Here is a 26,512-nt window from a genome sequence, read left to right as displayed (position 1 = left end):
ACCAGTATCACCCATAATTTTTTATTAATTATTGCCTCCCTTTGCACTCTCTGGGATTTCCATTCATTTATTTCGCAGATACTTATTTAGTACTTACTATCCAAGCAGGGTACTAGGCACTTGGGATACACTAGTGAACAAAAGAGACAAAACATAAATGATAGTTTAAAAATTGATGCTTCACTGCATTTTAACAGCCTCACCATTTAACCATATTGAAGACTGAGAGAGGAACTGAAGTGTTTTATCATATTTAGATTTTGTGAATTTGCCCATACCAGATACTGACTAGAATGACAATTAGTGAGAGAAATGCTTCATAATTTCCTCCATGTGTCTTCTACTGGTCTGTCCTTCTGTCTCCATCCATTCTTGGCCAAATCCTGCCCACCCAATAAGACCCACTGAAACACTGCTTTCCATGAGAGGTGCCCCATGGTTTTCCCTCCTGGTCCCTCTACCTCTCTCTCCTCCATTTCCATTCACTCCTTCTGTAGAATTTGGCTTGTATTCCATGTATAGTCCATATCAATTTATCCTCTGTATTCCCATTAGTTATTTTCACCCTTATAAACTGTAAGTAATGTGTAGGACCATATGGCTTGTACATCTTGCAGGCTCCTGGCTCTTAAGACAGTCCCAGGTATGTATTAAGTAGTCAGTATGATGCAGAGTTCATAGAGCGAGAGAAAAAAATTTAGTCTACAAATGAGATTTTTCTCTCTTTGCTCCTTTGTAAAATGGGAATAAAGAGTACCTAGCTCACGGGCTGGTAGGAGTGTGTGAGACGATGCATATTGTTGGAAATGTTAGTGCAGCACATTCGTAGTACAGTTTCGATAATAGGTATTTCTTGTTATTTTTTAAAACAGTTTTACTGAGGCATAATTAGCATACAATAAAGTACATGTATTCCAAGTGTATAATTTGATAAATTTAGATACATTATACCTCTGTGAAATGATCCCTACAATCAAGAAACTTAACATATCCTTGTACCTCTTTGTAACCCCTCCTTCCTTCCCAGCTTGGCCCTACTCCCCTTGTCCCCAGGCAACCATGGATTTGATTTGTGTCACTATAGACGAGTTTGTAATTTCCAGAGTTTAAAAAATATAGATTCATACCTTTTGTAGTCTCTTGGGAGAAAGGCCTGGCTTCTTTCACTCAGCATAATTAATTTGCGATTCAGCCATTTTGTGGCATGTATCGATATCTCATTCCTTTAGATTGCTGACTATATTCTTTTATATTGATAGACCACAGTTTTTTATCCATTCCTCTCTTGATCAGCATTTGGGTTTTTTTTCAGTCTTAGAATATTACAAACGAAGTTCCTATGAATATTTATGTACAGGTCTTTGTGTAGATTTATTCTTTCATCTCTCCTGCGTAAATATTTGGGAGTGAAACAGCTGAATCATATAGTAGACATATATTTAACTTTTAAAGAAAGTGCCAAACTTGCTTTCCTAAGTAGTTTTGTCATTTATATTCTCACCAGCAATGTATGAGAGTTCCATTTCCTTACATCCTCTCCAACACTTAGTATGGTCAGACTTTAAAGTTTTTTGTTAGCTTTGTACACTGAGGAGTGTGTAATACTATCTCATTGTGTTTTTTTTTAATTTGCATTTCTCTAATGACTGGTGATGTGGAGCATCTTCTCATGGGCTTATTTGCCATCTCTGTATTTTCTTTTGGTGAAGTGTGTGGAAATCATTTCCCTATTTCTTAATTGAGTTGTTTGTCTGTGTTTTGAGAGTTCTTTATTTGTTCTGGATCTATCATATGCTTTGCAAATATTTTCTCCCAGTTTGTGGTATGTCTTTCCATTCTATTAATAGTGTCTTTTGAAAAGCAGAAGTTTTAAATTTTGATAAAGCCAAGTTCATTGGTTTTGTAAATTAATCATGCTTTTAATGTCATATTTAAGAATGCTTTGCCTAACCCAAGGTCATAAGGATTTTACCTGTGTTTTCTTTTAGAATTTTATAGTTTTAAGTTTTATGATTCATTTTGAGTTAAATTTTATATAAGTTATAAAACATGAATTGAAGTTTTTTAAAAATATGGATGACCAATTGTTCCAACATAATTTGTTGAAAAAACTATCCTTTTTCCCTTTCATTGCCTTTGTACTTTTGTCAGAAACCAGTTGATTATATGTATGGGTCTATTTCTAGAATCTCTGTCCTGTTCCACTGGTCTATTTTTCTGCCTTGACACCAATACCAAACTCTCTTGATTACTGTTGCAAGTAAGTCTTGGAGTCAAGTGTTGTCTGACCTCCAAATTGTTTTTTGTTGTTTTTTGTAGTAAAATATTATATATTGGGTAAATAGTCGTGTATATGATGTCAATCATTAGAGGTAAAACTGAAACTTTGCTTTATTACTTTGGTTAATAAGTGCCATGATTTGTCATTCTACTAGTTGTCTTTCTCTGAAGGTGATTTGTCTGAAGGATTTCAGAATTTTCCCAAATAGCAGAGGGATGAATTATATGCAAGTGTACTTGTATAATCTTTAACATTTCTAAGTCTTACTTTATGTGATCTTTAATGCTGCAGTTATTTATCGCTTAGGAAGTGACTTCATAGTACTTGTTACAAGGCCGATTAAAACCTGGTAGATTCTGAAATGGATTGTAGGATCTGTCCAGGACTATGATTGGGTTTTTGTTTGTTTATTGTATAATATACCCAAATGGAGAGCATCTAGAATGGAGACTAATAATCTGTAGACTGTTGGATGTGAATGAAAATAGGAGCTGTCAACACACTCCCTTTCTACTTTTTTGACCACACATCCACAACAAAAATAGCAGCTTTTATTTGTTGGCTACTTAATATATGCTGGTCACTCTGCTAAATACTTTATATAAATTGTCCTATGTGGTACTTACATTGTCCATGTGAGGTAGGCACCGTAAATCCTTGTTTTGCCTGAAGAAAGGTTTAACAGCTTATCCAAAGCTATACAACCAGAAGTAATAGAGCTAGTGTTTGATCCTCTCCCCTTTCCCTCCATAATCTTGTATTCCTAATCACTATGCTACAATACCTTTTATACTAAAGAGTGAAAGGAATTCAAATTTGAAATATAACTGAAGTAGCCCATTGAGCTCTGGAACTCCTACTTTGTATGTCCAAAACTTTCCTGTCTATGATTTCTTCTGAATCACTGGATGAAAAAGTCATGTAGGTTTTAGAGATGGGGCTCTGTGTGTCAAACTGGTTGAATAAATAAATGAACCAGTTATTCATTGTGTAATTCAGCACAATCCTATGGGGTATCTACGTAACAGGCATTGTTATAGGTGCCAGGTATATTGCAGCGAAACAAGCAAATGAGCAAACAACTCTTTTTTCATTTATATTCTGTTGGAGAGAGATTCATGATGGACAACTTTGAGATCATGTGGATGAAATCAGTTCATAAGCAGGATGTAGTATTCCTCTCAGATCCTGGTCAAATGGCCTATATTATGGTGCCAAAATTTCTATTTGAAATCACCCTTGATTTCAGGCAGGAGGCCTGACCTGTCTGTCCCTGGTAATTTTGAGCACTGTTAAGTCTGGGTAGACAATCTGCTTTACCTAAGCTTAGATCATTGGCTCTCTTTTTCAGTAGTCTGTGGTTTTCCTCAGACCAGTCACCTCTCCACGGACATTTTAAATGTATGAGAGCAAAGCCCCAAAACACAGTAATTGCTCAGTTGTCTGGGATGTATCATTATTTTTTAAAAAGCAAGCTACAGAAAAATATGTATCATGTAACCAGATGTTTGTTTTGAATGGATGTATATAGATATATAATTATATTTTATTTAATTCTATTTGAATTAGCCTATAAATAAAGCAGAGAATACATGTAAACTCTAAAATTGATTAAAGAGTAGAGATAAGAGAGAGTAGGGAGTGGGGGCTTTTTGTATTTATTTATATTTGTCTTTATTCTTTTAGGATTTTTTGATGAGCTTTTTTTCTCATTTTAATATATAATGTTAGTAGTATTACTGATATCTGAATGACACTTCCGCCTAAAGATATGAAGGAAGCATGTCATATATTGCATTTCATATTTTATCCCACTATTTTTCTTTAGGAGATGAATTCTTCCTTGAGAGATCTCATTTGCCCTGTGTTAGTAATCTAAGGTTTTTCTAAGACTCCAAAGAAAGCTCAGGTAATGGAGCAGTGACAGAGGTGCACAGTTGAGTTTGCATGAAGGTGACTCAGATTGCAGCCCTTGAGGTGCCTGATCATCACACATGGTGACTGAGTGCATCTCATTTATGATGGTGTAGTCTACTCTTTCCAGATATAAATAATAGCACGGCTCATCGGACAGGAGGGGAGAGCCAGGTAGTACCCTGGTTGCATGGGTGTGTAAACTAAGCCAGTCATTTTACATCATCCTAACGAACGTGTTAATAGCATGATAAAACGAAGGCCCTTGAGTTGTTTTGGTGGTGATGCCTACTCAACCTTCCCATATTCAAGATGACATAAAGCTGTAACAGACTTTCAGAAATGCAGTCTAGATTTGATATTGTGCTTTTTATTAACTGTGACACAATGGATTATGGCACTTTAAATGAGAAAGGGAATTTTCTTCCTTTTTGAAATATGAATTAACAAAATGCTTATTCTCAGTAGAAGTTGTTTTCATCACCTGTTACATTTATTTCTGCTGTGGTTGCCTTCCTCTACCACCTCTTTGCTAGACAGGCAGTCACACACATATGGTTCATATACCCATTAAATCATGCTATTAGAATGGACCTTTTTTGTTTGTTTGTTTGTTTTTTGAAATGGAGTCTTACTCTGTCACCCAGGCTAGAGTACAATGGTGCAATCTTGGCTCACTGCAACCTCTGCCTCCCGGGTTCAAGAGATTCTCCTGCGTCAGCTTTCTGAGTAGCTGGAATTACAGGTGCCTGCCACCACAACTGGATAATTTTTGTATTTTTAGTAGAGACGGGGTTTCACCATGTTGGCCAGGTTGATCTCAAACTCTTGACCTAGGTGATCCGCCTCCCTCAGCCTCCCAAAGTGCTGGGATTACAGGCATGAGCCACCACACCCAGCCTGAACAATTTTGTTTTTGAGGAATGATTTTGTATTTCAGAAGAGGATATTTCAATTGGGTCATGCAGGGAAAACTCCACAGGAGATGAACCTGCCACTTCATCATTCAGTTATTGTCTGTCGTTCCACAAATTATTACTTCCTCTGGCTTGGGATACTTCATCTAATTGTGAGTTGGCAGTGGTGACACTAACCTGTCCCCCCTGGAGCATTGGGCTGATGTCATCATTGTGCAGTGTTGGATGAGTCAGTACTTGAGAAAGGGTGATTGCCAAGAGCTGGGTAGTTCTTCAGGGGGATGGGCTGTGTTAGTTACCTGGTTGTCAAAATAGGAGATTAAGAAGAGGAATCCTGAGCCTGACTTCTTCCTTTGCAACCCATGACCTCATTTTGTCTGACTTTTTTCCTTTAGCAATTAAGCCTGTTATACTCTACAGATATATTCCAGAGGAAGTCGGGGGCTCAACCTTTAAAAATAATGAGCAATTCAGGACAGTTCATATAAAGTCAACATTTGAATAGATATTTATTGAATGTCTGCTATGAGTAATGTATTCCACTAAGCACAAGGGGGAGATATAAAACGTAGTTTAGTAGGTTCTTCATAGGTTCTAATGAAATGTAAACACCTTATGAGAGGTGTATTCCTTTATGTCACAAGGAACCCTTGTGTTCTGTAGGTCAATCACTGTGCAATACGTAGATTCAGAAATAGGTATTAAGCATAGTAAATCAATCACACTTTTCTCTAAAGCTGAGTAGAGATACTACCAGTCTCCACATATTACACTTAATTGTAAGATATAGCCTAGAGAAAAATGTTAGAATCTCATTGCAGTGATTTGCAATGGGAAGAAATCTAAGAGAATGCATTCATTTGAGATTTTCTATATTGTAAAATTATTTTTTAAACCAGAGCCTATACTAGAATTCCTTTAAACACAAGAATATATATCATAAGCATAATAAAAACGAATCATACCACATAATTCTTATTTGTATAAAGAAATCCTAATTCATGAAAATTAATGAATGATATTGTCATTTCATATATATAAATATATTTGTATGTACACATATTTATATATATTTAAATATGTACCTATTTTAAAAATATATATTTATAACCTAATACCTGTATTTATAGGATTAATAAAACCATAACCCTATATCAGAGTTTGTAATAGCTAGCAACAATAAGCAACTCCTGTTAATTTTGAAAGAAAATGAATTTATTGACAGGATATTGGGTTACCTGCAGAGTTGCTAGGCAGTAAGAAGACCAGGCTTGGAACCAGGAGCAGTACCTCAGACACACTGCAGAATTGGTCTGGAGAGCAATGGAAGCCTGCTTCTCTGTTTCTATTGCACCAATAATTCAGACTTCCCACAGCCTTGCCCACTCCCTGTGGTCCCTGTCCCTTATCCTTATCCTTTATCTCTAGCACCTGAGTCCAGTATAGAACACCTGATTGGTGGATCCTCAGTCACATGTTCATTCCCTAGCTGCAAGGGAGGCTGGCAAAGAAACACCTGCATTTTCTCATTTCTAGAGTAGGAGACTGATTCTGCAGCCAAAGCAATTGCCCAATTGTTATTACAATAATTATGCTAGAAAGTTTGACAGGCAGAAAACATGAAAACATCATCATATTCCATTGTTCTGATACAAAACTATTTTAAAATAAAATTATCCCAGTCTTTTTCCTATTTATATGTTTTTACATTGGTGCAATCAAAGGTTTTATACTTTTACATCTGCATTTTATTTTCAGTGTCAGCTTTTTATGCTGCTATATATGCATATCATTTTAAATAATCACATAATAATTCAAATAAATGGACTTATTTTGCCATTCTTCTGTTGTCAGAGATTACTGATAAATTTTCATTATTTTGAAACATAATTTTATGAGTATGTTCACATCTAAATGTTTGACATCTGAATGTTGTATTTGGGGCTTAAGAACACAGAAGGAAATCTTGTCAACCCTCGAGTCTTTAATAATGAAATTAGCATGCTTGATTTATGCCTTTCTTTAATTGACTTAAACACAGACACAATTCTCCTTTTGATGTGAAATTTTAAAGGTTCGGAATTGAGTGAGTTAAATCTGGGGTTGTTTAAACATTTTTAGACATTTTATGTAGGCAAGCTAGGTTTGTTGAGCAAATGTTTACTAAATAGCACTACTTTTTAATTTAATTCTAGGAAAACAAATAAATAACCTAATAATAAATATCCTGTATCTAAACAAGGTAATATGATATATATCATAATAAACTGATGACTGTGATATGACTGTTAACACGGTCCTCAATGTTTTTTAAAGTAAAAAGATTCTGGTATTGTTACTTGTTCATTTGACATATGGTTAGTGCATGTCTAATACATGTTGGACACTGTAGTAAGTGTCCATATTACATGTCCAGTGCATGATGGGCAGCATATTAAGTAACAGGGTATAGAAACAAGAAAAACAAGAAGGACATCTGGCCTGCCATTTAGAGGCTTAAATCGAGCAGGTGGTATTATAGTCTGGAAATGGATGTGTATGGGTGTATCTGAAAAATCACAATAGACTGGTTCTGGGAATAATGACCGAAAAGTCTCTTTTGTGCATATTTAAGTTACTGGCATTAAGGTTAGTATGCATGGTTTGAGGACTTGGGACTGGGAAATTCTTAGGTATTGGTTACCATCCCTGACTTTGAAATATGATGATATTTGACTTGATACAGTTGCCTTCTTCTTCTTCTTTTTTTTTTTTTGACATCTTTAGCCCTTAAAGTCAGCCTGACTTATGATTGTGCTCTTCGATGAGGGTGGTTCATTCACGGTATGACGCTGAAGAGGAATTAGCGTAGCAAAATTAGAAGGCTTGGGGAAAAGCGTAGGATTTTTCAGCATTAAATCTCTCCTTATATAACATTCCTTATATTCTTTTTCCCACTGATGATTCCATTTCTATCCCTTGCTATCTAGCAAAGGGCTATTTATAGCTGCAGGTGTTCCCTGGAATTGGGATCCTGCAATATATAAAGAGTCAAGAATAGTAAAATGTAATTTAAATTAATAATCCAAATCTGAATCGTACTCTCAGAGGTTAAACCAGATATAATCTTTCAGGATCTTGGTGGGCAGGTTGGTTGATACATTTTATGTCTTAGGAATATGTATAAAACCTCCTTTAGAAATGATAGAGACTGGTTTTTTTGTTGTTTTTTTGTTTGTGTGTTTGTTTTTTGTTTCGTTTTGTTTTTTTAATAAGACAACTTTTGCTCCAGTTCTGCTAACATGTAACATGATTGGGGACCACGTTAAAATTCCACTTTGATCAACAGAAAGACAAATACCATAATGTTGTCAGAGTTTTTTTCTCAGCATGGGATTGTTATATATTGCTCCTTCCTTTTGCTCATCCTTTTCTCTAAATGTTCTCCAGTCATGTACATTATGGGTTTTGGGGTTTGTTTTTGTTTTTGTTGAGACACAGTCTCACTCTATCACCCAGGCTGGAGTGCAGTGGCGTGGTCTCTGCTCACTACAACCTCCGCCTCCCGGGTTCTGGTGATTCCTGTGCCTCAGCCTCCTGAGTAGCTGGGATTACAGGAGTAGCTGGGATTACCACCATGCCCGGCTAAATTTTTTATTTTCACAGTGTTGGCCAGGCTGGTCTTGAACTCCTGACCTCAAGTGATCTGCCTGCCTCAGCCTCCCAAAGTGCTGGGATTACAAGTGTGAGTCACCGCACCTGGCCTACATTATATTTTTACTAAGGAAAGTAATAAAATTGTTGTTTTTTCCTGGTATTAAGGATGACAAGATGAATTCAATAAAATTTCCTTTCTGGTTTTTCTCTCATGTGTTCCTGTTTGTGACAACAACTTTGGGACTTTTAAAATAAGTATGTTTGCCATATCACTCATAGCAGTGCATTGATTACCTCTGAGAAATGAAGCCATGATGCATCCTGCATATTTGGTTGGTTTGGAGTCCAGCACCCCAGAGTTCAGATCTCTGGTTATATGAGAGCAGACAAGTCACGTCAGGCTAGTTATGTAACCCTCTGTCCTCGGTTTCCTCATCCGTGAAGTGAGACTGGTGGTAGCACTTACATTCATTGTGAGCATCAAGAAATATTAATGCATGAAAAGGCTTGAGCATTATGCCTTGTATGTAAGAGATGATCGATAAAAGTTAACCTTCCTCTCTCATTTTCTTTTCTCTGAAGGGAGAAGGTGAGAATTGTTACAACTTATTCTCATACTCTCCAATAACTCTTTTGAATATGGAAAATGGCATGGCTTGTTGTTAGGTAAATAATCATGTTCTATATTAGGGAAAAAGAATACAAAATTTTGCGTGATTTATCCTTTATGTTTTTCCATAGTCATTTTTATTATTTCAAGAAATCTCTGTCTCTTCTCTCTCGTTCTGTTTTATATCCAAGGTTGACTTTGTAAGCATATTCAGTGGTAAAGGTATAACTGCATCATCCCACATTTCAATACAAAAAGGAGGAGAAGAGAACCCTCAAATTCAGCAACCACACTGCATTTTCCAAAGTGTTAATTACATAATACACATAATACAAGAAAGCTTCACCTTGGCGATTGAAACCACTGCCATTTTGCTAAAAGTAAGAGCCCATTTAAGTTCATTTAAGATCATTTGGGTCTTCACTTACCTGTCCTGGGCGTCATTTGAGACAAGAACTTTGCAGGAACAATCTTGTTTAATGTTATTTCTACTACTGTAGCTTTTTTTGTTTTTCTAAGTGGTTTGTAGATAGTTTTCTAGGGAGGCAAATAGTAAAATAAAACTAGATCTAGAATCTTAAAACTGCAAAGAATTTGCCGTTGAAGCCACTAGGACTGAATTATTTTTGTAAACACCCAAGACAACATTTGTGCATGTATGTGCATGTGTGTGTATATATCTAAAAGCTATTTACACTTTTTCCTTTCCTTCTAACCCTTTATTACGGAAAATTTCTAATAAATACAAAAGAATAGCACAATGTGCCTCCTGCCTCATCTCTCAGAGCATTAGGCACACTTCTATCATACTTTAAGAGCAGTTAGAAAATAAAAGTCTGTGGGTTATTTACAAAATTATGAACAAATGACTTTGGAAAGTTTAAAAAACATATTGGAAAGAAGTAACTCCTTTTTTTTTAACTGTAGGAAATGAACAGATAAAAAGTGATTTGCTGGGGTTTTTTTGTTGTTGTTGCTGTTTTTGGTTGTTGTTGCTGCTGTTTTGTTTTTGTTGCTGTTGTTGTTTTGAACTAGAGTCTCACTCTGTCACCCACGCTGGTGTGCAGTGACGCGATCTCAGCTCCCTGCAACCTCCACCTCCCTGGTTCAAGCAATTCCCCTGCCTTAGCCTTCCGAGTAGCTCGCGTTAGAGGCGCATGCCACCACACCCAGATAATTTTTTTGTAGTTTTAGTAGAGACAGGGTTTCACCATGTTGGCCAGACTGGTCTTGAACACCTGACCTCACGCAGTCCATCTACCTGGGCCTTCCAAAGTGCTGGGATTAAAGGTATGAGCCATTGCACCCAGCTGATTTGCTGTTTTATCATGGAGAGTTTGAGAGAGTAAGGAGGATATATGTGAAACTTATGTAAGCCTATGTAAGCTAAGCAATAGCCAACTTCTGGTTTTGTTTGCAAGTATAGTAGCGTTTCTTTATTTACTATTTTATCAGACATAAGAGAATTTTAAGTGACACTCTCAGATATGAATAATGCACTCATAGTTGATTTTCAGAATGACCCAGAAACACCAAAAGCAGATTCCCTATGTGCTTTTTGATTCATTAGAATTGTTCAGCTTCATTCTGTATGGTTTTAGGGCATAGTTTATCATTATTGTGTTGAATTGATCATTCTCCATTTATAGCATAGCTTTTCGTGTCCGTGTGACTATCCAGAACTCAAATCAGTATGAATTCTTGAGTATTGAATTAGGCTATTTACAGTGAAGATGACGTCTGCCATACCTGCCAGTTAGCTAGAAACATCTCCTTTGCGTGTCAAGACAAGATGTGAAATAAGTCTTGATAACTGTGAATGTCAGATGTAAAAAGGAAGCATGTCAATAGTTCATGAGATACCTGTGCCATTCCTGGGGCTTGACTAGTTTCTTTGCCTTTTCTGAAATCTGCCACTGAAAGGAGTCAGGAAGGAAACTGGCACAGCCTCTCTTAGGGTAAGATTTCTACACTGTGGCATTATTGACACTGGAAGGAAAGAGTTTTTGTTTTGAAGGTCTGTCTTGTGCATTGTAGGATGTTTAACATCACCCCTGGACTCTTGCATACTGGATGCCAGTAGCAGCACCCACTCCTCACATAGTTAAGACAACCAAAAGTATCTCCAGACATTGCCTAAAATTCCTTGAAGGGCAAAACTGCCTGTAGAGAGCCCCCATAATAGGCAGGAGCACCTTAATGTAAATTTCTGTGTGGGTTACCCTCCTGTTTCCCCCACCTACCCCTTCAGTTGTAAGCCCCTTGATGACAGAAATGAGATATTTTCTTTCATGTTGAGGTCCCACTTTCTTTTCTAACACACAATATATAGAGATTTGGGGATTGACTATGCCATTGCTTTTTTTTTTTTCAGACGGAATCTCACTTTGTCACCAGGCTGGAGTGCAGTGGTGCAGTCTCGACTCACTGCAACCTCTGCCTCGTGGGTTCAAATGATTCTCTTGCCTCAGCCTCCCAAGTAGCTGGGACTACAGGCATGTGCCACCACGCCCAGCTAATATTTATATTTTTAGAATGACAGGGTTTCACCATGCTGGTCAGAATGGTCTCGATCTCTCGATACCGTGATCCACCTACCGTGGCCTCCCAAAGTGCTGGGATTAAAGGCATGAGCCACCATGCCTGACCGCCATTGCTTTTTAGTTTTTGTTTTTATCCAAGCCCATAATATAGTGGGTTTTTAAATAAAAGGGCAATCTTGGCATTTCTCTTCTTCCCGTTTTTGTTACTGGTTCACAACTGAGTATGTAACAACTGGTACTTCAGTGATACAGTGGCCTATTTTCTTTCTTATAAAAGACATTACTATATCATACAATATTTTAACCTTTCCTTTACAAATCTCATGATACTGAGATGCTTTTGGTTAACAAAAATTGCCATTGAGTCTGGGAGATTGTTTGTTTCCCGACTGACCAGCCCCCTCATCTCATCCTTCTCACAAAGAAAGAAAGAAAGAAAGAAACCCTCAACCCTTAAATTAGTCAAAGTCCTAAGGCAGTTTTCCCAGAACAAATGTCCATATTGACTTTCTCCGTTGTTAGGTCCTGTCCTTGTTGACCCGTTGCTGGCTTGAGGGGCTGCTTCTGTTCACTTTGGAATTGGGTAGCGTTTTGGTTTAACAACAGTGTCCACCCACCTGAGGACCAAATTTTCAGGGGAAACCTTATTTATAATAAGGTACAAAAACAAATACTCAGAAGAAATAGTGATTACATAGACCCTCTGAACAGTTTCAAAACCAGAAATAATTACATTGAATATATGAATGTTATACATAACTCACAATTTGGTAGTGTTTCACAAAGTGATGAGGGGTAAGCCTCAATTTCCTCATCCCAAAAATGGAGATAATAACATTCGGTACTTCGTAGGATTGTAATGAGGATTAAATAAGTCAATCCATTGAAAACTTTCAAAAAAACTACCTGTAACATAGCACTCAGTAATTGCTTTGTTTTCTTTCTTTTGGAGATGGAGTCTTGCTCTGTCACCTAGGCTGGAATGCATTGATGCGATCTTGGCTCACTGCAACCTCTGCCTCCCAGGTTCAATCAATTCTGCTGCCCCAGCCTCCTGAGTAACTGGGTAACTGGGACTGCAGACACACACCACCAAGCCTGGCTAATTTTTTGTATTTTTAGTAGAGACGGGGTTTCACCATGTTTGCCTGAAGTGATCTGTCTGCCTTGGCCTCCCAAAGTGCTGGGATTGCAGGCATGAGCCACCACACCCAGCCTATTTTCACTTTTTAATTCTTTTCCTAATTATGAGGAGTCTCTATATCTTCCCCTTTTCCTACCTCCTTTAAAATTCCTACCTATATTCTCCGAAGAAGTAGTCTGTCCTCTTCCTCTTTATATGCATTATCCCTTATTTTTATCACACAAATCCAAATGGGACTATCCAAAGCACGTATATTGGCCTGGTATAGGTGTGTCCTCCCTTTACAGATTTTTATAGATTTTCAAAAAATTTTAAATCTCTGAGAATTTGCTTTGTAGAGTATGATAAATCATAGTGTTTTTTTGCAAATATACTTTTTATAGTGAAGAAAAATAAAGCTCCACCTAAATACCTATATAAGCTTAAGTTTCAGGTGATTACATGTTTTAGATGACATCCATGTAAATCATTGGCCAGTTTGTTTGAAAGAGGTAGTCCTGATTTTCTTGATCTGAAAAAGTCGATATGAATTCAGTTCTGTACCCTCTGCGCAAGTTTTTCAAAAAATGTTTCCTTTGTGGCTAAAACACACATTCCTGATTGAATCAATGAGAGCACTCCATGGGCAAATCCAGCTTATTTTGCTTGTTAATGCGATGTTTCTCTGAGTTCTTGTGCTGAAAACGCCACAGAAGAATCGCAGGAATCATCCTGAATCCATAACCAATTCACGCAACACCAAGTTAGATCCCTTAGAGCAAAATAGCTGGCGAAGGTCCAGAATAGCAAGCTAAAAAGCAGATATTTGATACTTGTAATAGGCTGATAGATGCACTAAGTGCTTGCTTAATAAACTCGCTACCATAACGCTTTTCCTTTTATGGAGAAAGAGGACATAAATAAGTAAAAGTAAAATATCGAATACATAAATGTGTGTGCACTATGTGAATATGTACAGGTTGTCTCAAATGTATACGAAAGCAGAGTGAATAATAGATGAACCCTTCGTGTAACTCATCACCCAGCTTCGACAGTTATTGACTCGGCTCACCCTGCTTCACGGATACCTCCCTCTAACTTGCAAATCCTAGATGTAATTTCATCTTTAAATATCTCTCGTAGTTTGTTCAACTTCTCTCCAGAAAACTGTACAGTCAAAAGTTTGCATACAATTTTCAGGAATTTACAGTTTCCCTAAAACCCAGTTAAAGAACCATTGACTGAGCCAGCTCATTTGGAAGTATGAGAGGAAAGATGTCACGAAAGCCTTCTGTATGAGACTATGGCCTGCAGGTGTCCCAGCTCTAACATTCTTGTTTTTCCCCTTTGTCTCTTACTCTCACAATCCATCTGTGATGTCTGAGTTAGCTAAAGAGAAAAAGATAAAAGGATACAGGAAAGAGGCTGAATATTTCCTTCACCTTTTAAGGTCCTCTCCTCTTCTTCTTGGTGGCTTTATCTTTTTTTTGAGAATGTGAGCTATATGATTTAACACTAATCCACTTGGATGTGAAAGCAAAAATTCCAAGGCTAACAATCATAGAGAACATTCTTTATTGAGCATTTACTATGTGCCAAGTACTTTTCATGCATCTCATCACTTAAGCTTATCAGCATCTCCAGCAACTATTGGGTAGGTAGGATCCATAAGCCCATTTTGTAAAGAGAGAACTGAAGTCCAAAGCATTTAAGCAACTTGCCTATGACTTGAACTCAGATCTATTTGAAATTCCATTCAGATGTTTAACAATACTAAACCACCTCTCTCCATTGTACTCTGACAGTGGGTCATATTCTTAGCTATGTGTCCCAAGCAGGCATATGTGGAGTATTTTATAGCTGTGTGCACCATTTATAACAACTTCTTCATGGTGGTGTGAGGCATTTCAGAGCATTATATAAGAAAGTCTCTTAATGTTTGTGCTGTTTTTAAGTTAGACTTGGTGCAAGCCAAGAAGAAGCCAAGGGCATTTTTAAAGTGTTCATCAGATCATGTTGATTCTCTATGAAAACATCTGAATGGCTTCTTACAAGTAGTAGAGATTAAAAATCAAATTCCTTTCAATGGCCTGCAAAACCCTACAACATCTGACTCAGTCATCCTCTTCAGGGCACTCACTGACCTTGTCAGTACTCCAACAGTGCTGGCTCTGTGGTTGTTGATCTTGCTCTTATTCATCGAATATGCTGGACTGTGCTTCCTACCTCAGTATCTAATCTCTTCTGTGCCTCACCATAGCTGGCTTCTCATCATTGGGGTTCCACTCAACATGTTGCCTCTAAAATAGCTTTGTTGCAATGGCCTTTTTTTCTCTTTTATTGTCTGCATTGCACTTCTCATTGTATGAGATTCTTATTCCTTTGTTGGTTCATTACTCTGTCTCTGCTTCCCCACCTTAACTATGATCTTCATGGGATCAGGGCCTGTGCTTTAGTTGCTGCTCAGTCTGTAACACCTAGACGAGTGCTGAGTAAATCTTGGTTGAATGAATGAATGGTTTGTTAAGTGGGAATGGTTACATTAAACCTGCATGCAAAGCTCTCAGCACAGTGCATGGAAAGCACTCCCGAGCTGTTGCTGTTGTTGGTGAGGTTAATTCCAATCTTGAATTTTATCATAACATAATCTATAAAGCAAGTTTTAAGAATTTCCCAAGACAATGCAGTTTCTCAAAAACCAGATGGACCCTGAGTCTCATGATATAGATCCTGAAGTTGTGTTATTATGAGGTGGCTGCTTTTTGACAGTTTTTAGCTTCTATGGGCTTGACCTTCAAACCAGTAGCATTCAGCAGCTCTCATCTCTGCCTAGGGGCTTTCTGACCTTTTGCTTAGGCCCAAGGCATTGTTTTCATCTCTGACAAACTTGACCACTGCCAGTTTCTTAAGAGTGTCGGTACTTACAGAAGGAGTTGTTCTGCCTGTGCTGTAATTATCTCTAATACCCGATAAACTGCAAACAATGGGGGCATTTGAGGGGGGAAATGCTACAACAAAAAGACGTCTGCGATTCTGAGGCAGGGCTAAACTGGGGCACGTGGAAAAGTTCTAGCATGTGGAATGCTGCACTGGCAGCTCCCATGAGGAGGGGGGATCTGGATGGTCCTGACAATGGGCCATTATAAAGGCACTCTTGAACCACGTAATTGTGGCCCTTTACAAAACCATAAAAATGTGTCAAATATTATACAAATGCAAACTGTATAAGCTTGAATGTTAGACCAAAAATCTCAGAAAAAACGAAGTCCTCTCCATCTGATCAAACAGTTCAAGAAAAAGTTGAAACAAGGCGTATGTATTTCACCATTGTGTAACCACTTTGTGGGTTGATTTGTTGTTTGCAAAATTTTCAGTAGAGGACTTCTGCCTGAATATATTTTTATTTGTCCAGATCTGTAGGCTTTCATTCTCATGGAATGTCTAGCTTGTTTAAATTACAAAATCAGTGTCATGTTCGTTATGAAAAATAATACAATAACAATCACTGAGAATTTACCGCTTGGGGATAGTCACTGTTGAGACTTGACTGAATAATTTGTCATTAGGTGTTTTTTTGGCTTTGCATGTATAGAAATAGCATTTAAAAATCAATTTTGGATAGCAGTATATATAGTGTTTTTAACCTGCTTTATGTTCCCATTTACATTAATGAACTTTCCCTCTCATGAAATACTGTTAGATTAACACAGTAACAGAAAACCAACCACCACATGTTCCCACTCACACATGGGAGTTGAACAGTGGGAACACATGGACACAGGAAGGGAAACATCACACACCGGGGCCTGTTGAGCAGTGGGGGGCAAGGGGAGGGAGAGCATTAGGACAAATACCTAATGCATGCGGGGCTTAAACCTAGATGACAGATTGACAGGTACAGCAAACCACTATGGCACGTGTATACCTATGTAACAAACCTGCACATTCTGCACATGCATCTCAGAACTTAAAGTACAAAATAAATAAATAAATTTGATGTATGAAATTCAATGTAGTGTACTAGACAAGAAATAAACAAAAAATTGTTGGATAAAATGTGGATTGTAATGACTGCACAGGATCCGTTTGTATGTAGTGGTTCTCAGCTGAGGGCTGTTTTGTTCCCAGAAGGCATTTAGCAATGTCTGGAGCCAGTTTTGGTTGTCATACTGGAGTGGGACATGCTGTGTTACTTGGCATATTAAGGGTATAGGTTAGGGATGCTGGGAGAGAGCAGGCAGTGCACAGATCATCCCCAAAGCAAAGCATTATCTGGCTCCAGTGTCAATAGTGCTGAGGCTGAAAAGCCTGAACTATATGGCTCCTTTATAATTAATTTAATCCATGGCCTATTATTAGATACTTGTTTTCAATTTTTTATTAGAAATTAATGGCCAGCAAACTTTATCTATAAAAAACCAGAGTGTTTTAGACTTTGGGGGCCATCAGGTCCATTACTCAACTATGCTCTTACACTCTTATAGCTTGAAAGCAGCCATAAACTATACATATATGAAAGCATGGCTGTTTTCCCATAAAACTTTGTTGACAAAAACGGGCAGCATGCCCTAGGCAGTAGTCCACCTACTTCTGTTAGAGATAATGCTCTAATAGTTGTCTGTGTACCTAAATCTTTGTCCCATATCTGATCATATCCTTAGAAAAGTTCTTGAAAAGAGCCATTGCTGCATAGGCATGTATGTATCTTTTTAAAGTTTATATCCATTTATTTTATTTTTAACAGTTCTACCAATTTATTTTATTTTCTCATATGACATTGTTCATTTAATGTAGCTTTCTGAACACACTTTTGCCACCATCAGTCTGTCAGATTTAGAACCATGTTCAGGGATATGAAGTGTGAATGGGTAAGGTAGGGGTTTGCAGATTTAAAAGTCTTCAGGAATCAGATGGGTTGATGAATAAAGCAGGCTGGTTGTCAGTGTTAGAATAAAGAGTGATGGGAGTGTTGCAAAATGAAGAGTAAGTGCTCATTGAAAAGGAGAAGCTACTTCTCAACTCTGTTGCTTTTCAACTCTGATAAGTTGCTGACCCAATAGGAGTGCAGTTTGGTATCACTAGATCTTCTGATTTATCAACCAGAAAAGAGAAATCCAAACTCTGGTTTGAGAAACCAGAAACCAAATTTTGGTTTGAAAACTCCCAATTTTTCATCGTTGGTGACAAATTCATAGAACACTAAATTCTGTCTGTGTGAACAGATTTGTCTGTGATTTGTGTCCATGGACTGCCAGCTTGGGGACCTTGGAATAACTGTGACTTATCAAGGGGTCTACAGCTAGAGGTGAAAGCAAATCTCAGGCTTCTGGCCGGGCATTTGAGACCCACAGGGCCCTGCTGGCTTGTTCTACTGCTAGATGAGAGCTGTAAGAATTGGCAGTCTTTGGGCAGCCCCTGATAGAAAAGGAAGCTTTATCATGTGAAGTAGGGTGGCAAGCTGTGACTCAACTGCCTGGCCTGAAGACTTAGTTCCTCTAGAGCTTTCTAACTTAGGAAGACTGAGGGACTGTCACACTCCGTTTCCTTAGGACGCTTCCAGAGGTGGTCAGAATCCAGCATACAACCCCTGCCTACACAATGTGGCCCCTTGTTCTTCGGTTCTGCCCCTTATCCATGCATGCCAGCCACACTGGCTCCATACTGCTTCATTGATGTACCAAATACTTGCTGAGTGCCCACTGTGTGCCAAGCTGTGTTCTGGACAAAGCAGAGCAAAGGAGGGAGGATCAGGAGCACTGGTAGGGTGTGGGATGGATATGTGAATATGTCCAGTATAGTTATAGGAGACAAGGTCAATGAGATAATGCTCCTGGGGTGGGCTGGAGTGGGAGAAGTAGGCACAGTGGACAGGGGTCTGTAGAATCTACCTGGAGAGCTAACAAGCTAGTGTGGATTTCTGAACACCATGCTCAGAGATTCTGATTCATTAGCTCTCGTTTGGGGCCCTGGAATGTACCTTTCTAATAAGTACTGTGAATAGCATTGATATAGGGACTTCTAGGCCATTGCAAATACTTTGGTTTTTTTTTTCTCAGAGATAAGTAGGGAACCATTACAGAGGTGGGGTTTTTCTTTTTGTTTGTCTGTTTGTTTTGGTTTAGTTTCTATAGAGAAATGACTTGATCTGACAATATCGCAAGATCCCCCTGTTCATTGTATTGAAAATACACCATCAGAGTGCCAAGACAGAAGCAGGTAGAAGAGTCAGGAAGCTTTCCGTCATCTAAGTTTGAAGAGATGGTGGCTTGGATCAGATGGTAACAGCAGAGCGTGAAAATCCATCAAATTCTGGATATTTTCTGAAGATGGAAACAATACTTCTTAGTGGGTTGGATACAGGGTATGAAAGAAAGGAGTCAAAGATGACCATGGTTTGTAGAATGAGCAACTAGGTTAAGCCAGAGGAAGACCATTTTTTGACCTACCCCCCAAAAATGGCAATTTCCTATGTTTCAACCTAATAGAAAAAAAATGGAGTTGCCAACTGTGAAGATGCAGAAGACCGTGGGAGGAGCTGATTTGGAAGAATGAATGAACATGCTGAGCTTGAGATGTCTGCAGTCCTCCAAATGGTGCCATCTTGTAGGCCAGTGGAGATGAGTCTGGTTCTCAGAGACCTCTGTTCTGGGCTGCTTAAATCCATGTGACTGGGTTCGATCACCAGGGCTGTGAGTGCAGATAGATGACATCAAGCTCTGATCCTTAAGGCACCCTGACATTTAGGGGGGAAAAGAGGAGAAAGCTAGCTAAGGAGAGTGAGAAGAAAAGAAAGTGAGAGAAAAACCAGACAAGTGTGTTAAATTGAAAGCCAAGTAAATAACGTGTATTAAGAGCCTCCTTGCTGTTCTTTGAACAACCAAGACTTGTTCACACCTAAGGACTGTGTTCTTGGCTGGGATGCTGTTCCTGCCAATCTGCCTGGCTCATCTCACCAACTTCAGGCCTGGGCATCAGTGTCATATTCTGTGAGGCCCTTACCTAAACACACTGCGTAAGATTTGCATAGTTGCCTGGCATCTCATTGGTGCTGAAGCAATATTTGTTGATTGAATAGTGAACCTACAACTTTTGATGAAGGCAGCAGTCCAGTTGAGAACATATTAAAGCCTTGCTGCTTGGGATGTAGCGTGTTCCCTGGACCGACTGGGTCAGCATCCCCTGGCAGCTTGTTAGAAATTCAGAATCTTGGGCTCTAGCCCAGACTTGTGGCATCACACTCTGCAGTTAACAAGATCCTCAAGTAATTTGTATACACATTAACGTTTGCTCCCAATCCTGTATTTAAATTTCTGTGAATGGCAAGAGGACAATTGAGTATACTCTCTCAGATGGGAACAGCTCAAAGTAAGAAGTTAAAAGAATCAAAATCAAATCTCTTCAGTAGTTTCTGTATTCAATCAGAAAGTTATGATACAGTTTAAAAGCAAAAGAAAACTGTGTCGAGACTTTCAGGAATATTTTATGTGGTTATCCCCATATCATTTTTACTTTTATTTTATTTTATATGGTTATTCCACATATCTTTCTTACTTTTACTTTGAATTGACATAAGCTAGGAGTACATATAAAATGCATGGCATCTGGTACATGGTAGACAAGTTTGAGAGAATGAGCACTAATTCCGTTCTTTATATTTTAATACATCCTGCTATTTAATGTAACATATTCACTCATAATGTCTTCTGAGACCTTCATTTAAGAGAAATGGTTTTCTCTTAAAGTGCGTGATGGGTTAAGTGTATTGGTCTTGCTGCTTCTTTTCCCTTAGGAATTTGATTCTGAAAGTCGTGTTTTATTCTCCGATTATCAATACTCTGTAGGCAGATGGCTACCACGCCTAAATCCCTCCTACGTCTATGGCTGAGATAAAACCACATGTTCTTTTTATTATCATGATCTTTAGCTTATTTTAGCCTGAGGGAGAAAATATATATATATATATATATATATATATATATATATATATATATATTAGGGATTTTCTCATGATAACATCTTTTCTTTCTGAGGCTACTAAATATTGTTTGTCCTAAAATCAAAGTATGCCCATCTTGTGGTTTATAATAAGCATACTGTTTTATACGTCATTAGCTAAGGATAAAAGACTTGCTGGGAATTTTTGGTAGGGCTAGTCTAGTCTATTCTATTTTAACATCAAATTTTCAGAAAAGTACATTTGTTATCCTTTTCTTTTATATGTATTTACAGCTCAATTCTCTGAATTCAGAAGCCTGCGAAGTAATAAGACAGGAAGTAGTGTGAAAGTATACAGACCCATAAATATGCGATATAAATTTTTATATATTTATTTTTGCACACCTGGGATATGTGAATACATCTCTGGATTTACACAATTTTATCTTCCCTTCTTATTCAGTTAAAGCCCTAGATCAGAACTGACCCACAGCAGAGCGTGCTTCTCTAGTTCACCTCTATGCACAGAATAATGGAGACATGGCTCTGGTTTCTAACCCTGGCAAGTTGTTTAGTTTTCCTCTCAGTTTCTGTTTCTGTAGCTTTAAAAGGGGGGTGTAATTAAGATGCTCGTCCAGTTAAGACAGTAGTTGGAAAAGCAACTGTAAAATTATGTATACCTATACTATTTCTTTTTATTAAAATCACCCCATTCTTTCCTTCAAATTTGCTAAAACATCTATTGAGTAGGAAAGCTCAATTCTAGTTTGGTGAAACTTTCCGAGAGAGCAGGGGTCAGCATTTTCCATAAAAAGCCACAGCGTAGATATTTTAGGCCTTGGGGACCCCACAGACTCTGTTGCTACTCTTCACATCTGCTATTGCAGCAAGGACGCCGCCCTGGACAACATGTAAACTAATGGGTGTGGCTGTGTTCCGATAAAACTTTATTTATCCACATTGAAATCTGAATTTTATATAATTTTCATGTGTCATGAAATATTCTTCTTTTCATTTTTTTCAACTATTTAAAAATGTAAAATCCATTCTTATTTTATAGACCATACAGGCAGCAGACCGAGTTAGGCTGAGGGGTAGACAGACTCCTGTTGTAGAGAAAAAGCACTGGGTTTGTCAACCATAGCCATTTCGAGCCTTTCTTTATTTAAAACTCTTTTGCTTTGCATTTGCATCTGATTTTGATTCTTCTCCTTTAGGTCAGGATTCATACCCTTGTTGTTTTTACTTTTTGTTAAGGACACCTTTGTACAGATTGTACAGTAAACAAGATTATATGTCCAAGGACATGTGTTCTGGGCTTTTGTTTTCTTTTGTGGTAATGTAATTGTGGGACTGAAAAGAACCTCGACACTTAATCAGATGTGACCCTATGCAAGACTATCCTAGTTATTTAAGAAAGCTTTCTCTGTTTTACCAGTTTTTTCAGGAAATATGATCACATAACTGACTTTCTCTATGGATTGCCATTTTAAAAACAGTATGAAAAGAATAATAGTGTGGTGGTAGATAACAATTGATTAAAGGTTAATCCCTTTAGTTTTCTTTAAACTGATTGAGCAAAAGAACAAATTATCTCTCTAAACATAAGTGATAAATCTGGACATTGTGTTGAATTATTTAAAAAATAGATATAAAGCTATTCGAGGCGTAAACCCGGGAGGCGGAGCTTGCAGTGAACTGAGATCCGGCCACTGCACTCCAGCCTGGGCGACAGAGCGAGACTCCGTCTCAAAAAAAAAAAAAAAAAAAAAAAAAGCCATTCGAGTGTAGAAGCATGTCCTAGCTACTCGGGAGGCTGAGGTGGGAAGATCCCATGAGCCCAGGAGTTCAAGGCTGTAGTGTGCCATGATTGCACTTGTGAATAGCCACTGCACTCCAGCCTGGGCAACATAGCAAAACCCTCTCTCTAAAAATATAATAAATAAATAAGCAAACTAAAAGGATTAAGAGAATCTACACTCACTTTTACTCGAATTCTGGTTTACAAATAGTAGAGAGAATAGAAGAACAGTGGATATCTAGATAGGGGTATTTCTTCCCCAGTAAATTCTGTTGTCAGCCAAGATGGTAGTATCTACAGCCACCATCTTAAACTGACATGTGATGTGCTCCAGGATCTCTTTAGAATGAAACTGATGGAAAATAACCTGTCAGTGTTACCCAGGAAGTGGTAAAGCTGAAGTGTGACAGTTAGGAGGTGATCCATTCCGATTCTCTTGCTTTCAATTTAAGATCTGAATGAAGAAAGGAAATGGGTGAAATGATAGGAGCGCTAACAATGAATAAAAGTTGCAAAGCCTTTGGGTGTTTGCCCTTTAACTCAGATAGCTAGCATAATTTATATGAAATATAAGTTATATCAATAAATAATATTTTATGGTAAAGTATTCTAGCTTTATTTTACCGTCTGTACTTCAGATGTTCGGCAGTACTCAACTTTTGCTATCTGAATTCCTTAATGTGGTTAGTCACCTGGAAGGTCAAAAACCTGCAAACATTATCAGGAAATCATAAAGATGTTTCTATCCTCTTTAATGCTACATGTATGTTCTTATTTGCATACTTGTTTGATTGGCTATTTAAAAATTAATGAAAGCAAAGTTATTAACTAAAAAGCTATGAATAAGGATGGCTGAAGACAGAAAATAATTTTCCATATAAAGAGCCATTTATATGGCTCTTTAAATTGGCAAAGGACTATAGAGCCTCATAATAATGCTATGAGGGAGTTCGGGCAGGGTTAGTATCTTTCTCCAGCATCTTCTCGGGGAGGGAAGTGGACATATAGAGGCTATGTCACACACCACCTGTCCACAGTGGGGAGTGACACTGCTGGTGCAGTGATGATGCTGGAATGCCAACCGCATTCTAGATCAGGGGTTCTCCAAGTGTGATCAGAAGGCCCTGGTTGTATCTAAGACCCTTGCAGGGGTTCTGGCAGATCTGGACTATTTCAGAATAACACTAAGGTATTGTTTTCCTTTTTCACTCTGATTTCACCAGTATATAGTAGAGTTTTCCAAAGGCTACATGTCGTGTTGAGATGTCATTGTTCTGACATCCTGTGAGATATGTACTAATGCATAATCGTGTGTTTTCAAAATTTCTCAATTTTAATTTCTAATATGCTAAATATTGATAGACATAATCTATGTAAATACAGTAAATTTAAAGAGTGTAAAAGGATCCTAAGACAAAAATGTTTGAGAATTGCTGTTTTAGATATTGTGCTAAGGCCGTTAGAAACATGATCTCATTTAATGCAGAAAACACACATATGAGGCAAGCTCTACTGTCACTCCCATTCAATATGCTAGGAGATGAGGACCTGGAGAAGTTAATGATTTGCAGAAGGTACATGGGTAGTAAGTTGCAAAGATAGAATTTGAACCCAGGTTTCAAGTTAAGAACTCTGCTGACTGTGTTGTCAGGCCATGTCTTTCAAAGAAGCACCAGGAAAAGGCTGGATTCGGACACTAACTTCTCATAACCTAGGTTATCTCCAAGGAAATGTAAATATGAAGATTATCCTTATAGACAGTGTAAAATAGAGATTATTTTCTAGTGGTTTATGGGCTGAGGCTTGTATTCTGTGAAACAGAAAACAGTTGAGCATCAGATTTTTAAACCTGGAGTATTTTACTAAAAAAAGAAGTTTGGATTGCCAGCTACCCTTGAAAAATTTGGAGATTGAGCTAGGCTGGACTCGTATTCCCACATGTCCACAATCAGCTGCAGCTTTTATCTGCTGTTCCTGCTAGGAACAGTGTGTCCTCTGGTTTGCCACAGACCTCACTACTCCTTATTACCTTCCTCGTAGCTCATGTTCCTCATTTATGTTGCCTGTTTGAGGTGTTTGGGTTGGAAACAACTGGAGATGTTCTGTCTACTGCATAGTGTTTATAGGCCATCTGCTTTCAACCTAAAAATAAAAAGTTATTAACAGTAAAAGAGCCAAATATATCCCATTCTGCTTACCCAAACCTGGATGTAATAAAGACCTCACTGACAGTGCCACCTGGAAAGCAAATTGCGTCTTTCTTTACCAAAGCATAATATTCGGATTCATTAAAGAATTAGGATCTGCCAGTAAATTAACATTTATTTTTAAACGTGAATCTCTTTTCTTTTTAAGTGTAATAGTGAAGTAAGCACATTCCACTCATTGCCCTCATTTTATGTTTATTTTAGTAATGTCTATTGTCCTCATCATTATCATGTCTGGACCCTTTATTAAAACAAAGTCTCTGTGAACCTCTGTGTACATGCTAAATCAGTCATTTGAAACAATTTGAGATTGGCAACCTGATGGACTGCATTATCCTGGGCATTTAGACAACATTATTGAATTTCAAATTTTTATGCTTAACGTTTGTCAACAGTAGATATTAAGCATTTATCACAATTTATAGGTATATATTTGCTTGCCTCTTTTCTTTTTTTGCCTCACCCCAGAATATAAGTTTCATAAAGCTGGAAATTATATCTGTTTGTTCACAATGTATATTCTATGCTTTGTACAGTGTTTAGCACATAACAGTCAATAATGAATGAATAAAGGAATAAATATGTAAATGTATCGGTTGTGTATATGATAACTCATTATTCTGTAGTCTTAAGAATAATATTTTAAAATTCTTGGCAAAAAGGCTCATGCTTTTTCATTTGAGAGTTAAATAGGGGAGATACTTAGTTCTTATTATCCACATAAATATACATCCACTTCTGTGTGTGCTATGTTCTATTTAGGATAGTTCCCGGCCTTCCTGAAGGGAGGTCAATAGGCAGGTTACAAATCTACGTAGCTAAGAATAAGGTGCATATTAAAACCAGGATGCAAGAAGAGGCTGTTGAACTTGAACATTCAGCCCAGAGTCTCTTCTCTTCTATACTAAAAGATAGTCATCCTGCAGTCGGAAGTGGCAGTTATTCGGCCATTGGAAAAGTCTCATGTAATAGTAGCTTTTAGATGATGTCTCCTCCAAAGGGGCATCCTGCTCTTAACCTATTGCTGAAAGAGAAATACCATTGTCTATTAATACTACTGGAACTAAAGATGAATAGTGAATTGGACTTGATCTGACAGTGAGTTTGACTTTGATAGCTCGTCACTTAAAAAGGTTCTTTTATATTTATGAAAAAAAGCATGACGTCAAGCCAGGGGGAAAAATTGATATCAACATTTAAGAGCAAACTCGTAAGGCTTCCAAAAAAAAAAAGGCCCTTGTGTGAACTTTTTTTTTTTACATGCATAACTAATTAGCTTAGGTTATTATAAGCAGGGCTTCTGTGATAAAGTTTCCGGTGGTGTCTCGGGATACCTTGTTTATAGTGCCTTCTCTATGCCAGCCTGTCTTCAAACTGGAATTACAGAAAGTAGAGGGAGGGATAGTCTACCATCTCTCATTGGATTGGGGCCACCTAAAGCGTTGTTATGCTGGAAATGCTAGAATATAATCACTATCAGGTGAGCTTTATTCTGACTCATATTCAGTCTTTGAAATATAATGTAATAAATTGATTTAATACACT

General features: G+C 37.8%; 1 protein-coding gene across 17 annotated transcripts in view; it reads left to right on the top strand.

Moving 5' to 3' along the window:
* MITF (melanocyte inducing transcription factor) overlaps positions 1-26,512 on the top strand; it is a 223,742-nt gene that overhangs the window by 164,319 nt on the left and 32,911 nt on the right. Inside the window, exon 1 of one of the 17 annotated variants that reach the window (XM_073009937.1) lies at positions 26,250-26,447. The exons of 15 other annotated variants lie outside the window; for them this stretch is intronic. In XM_073009937.1, the coding sequence (XP_072866038.1) occupies positions 26,415-26,447 (33 nt within the window). In that variant the 5' untranslated portion in view covers positions 26,250-26,414. Of the gene's footprint in view, positions 1-26,249; positions 26,448-26,512 lie in introns of those variants that run through there. One more of the 17 variants, XM_073009938.1, reaches the window with a different exon arrangement.

This window comes from Chlorocebus sabaeus, chromosome 22 (assembly GCF_047675955.1).
Source record: "Chlorocebus sabaeus isolate Y175 chromosome 22, mChlSab1.0.hap1, whole genome shotgun sequence".
Classification (NCBI taxonomy): domain Eukaryota; kingdom Metazoa; phylum Chordata; class Mammalia; order Primates; family Cercopithecidae; genus Chlorocebus; species Chlorocebus sabaeus.
This window is presented reverse-complemented; position numbering and strand designations above follow the sequence as displayed.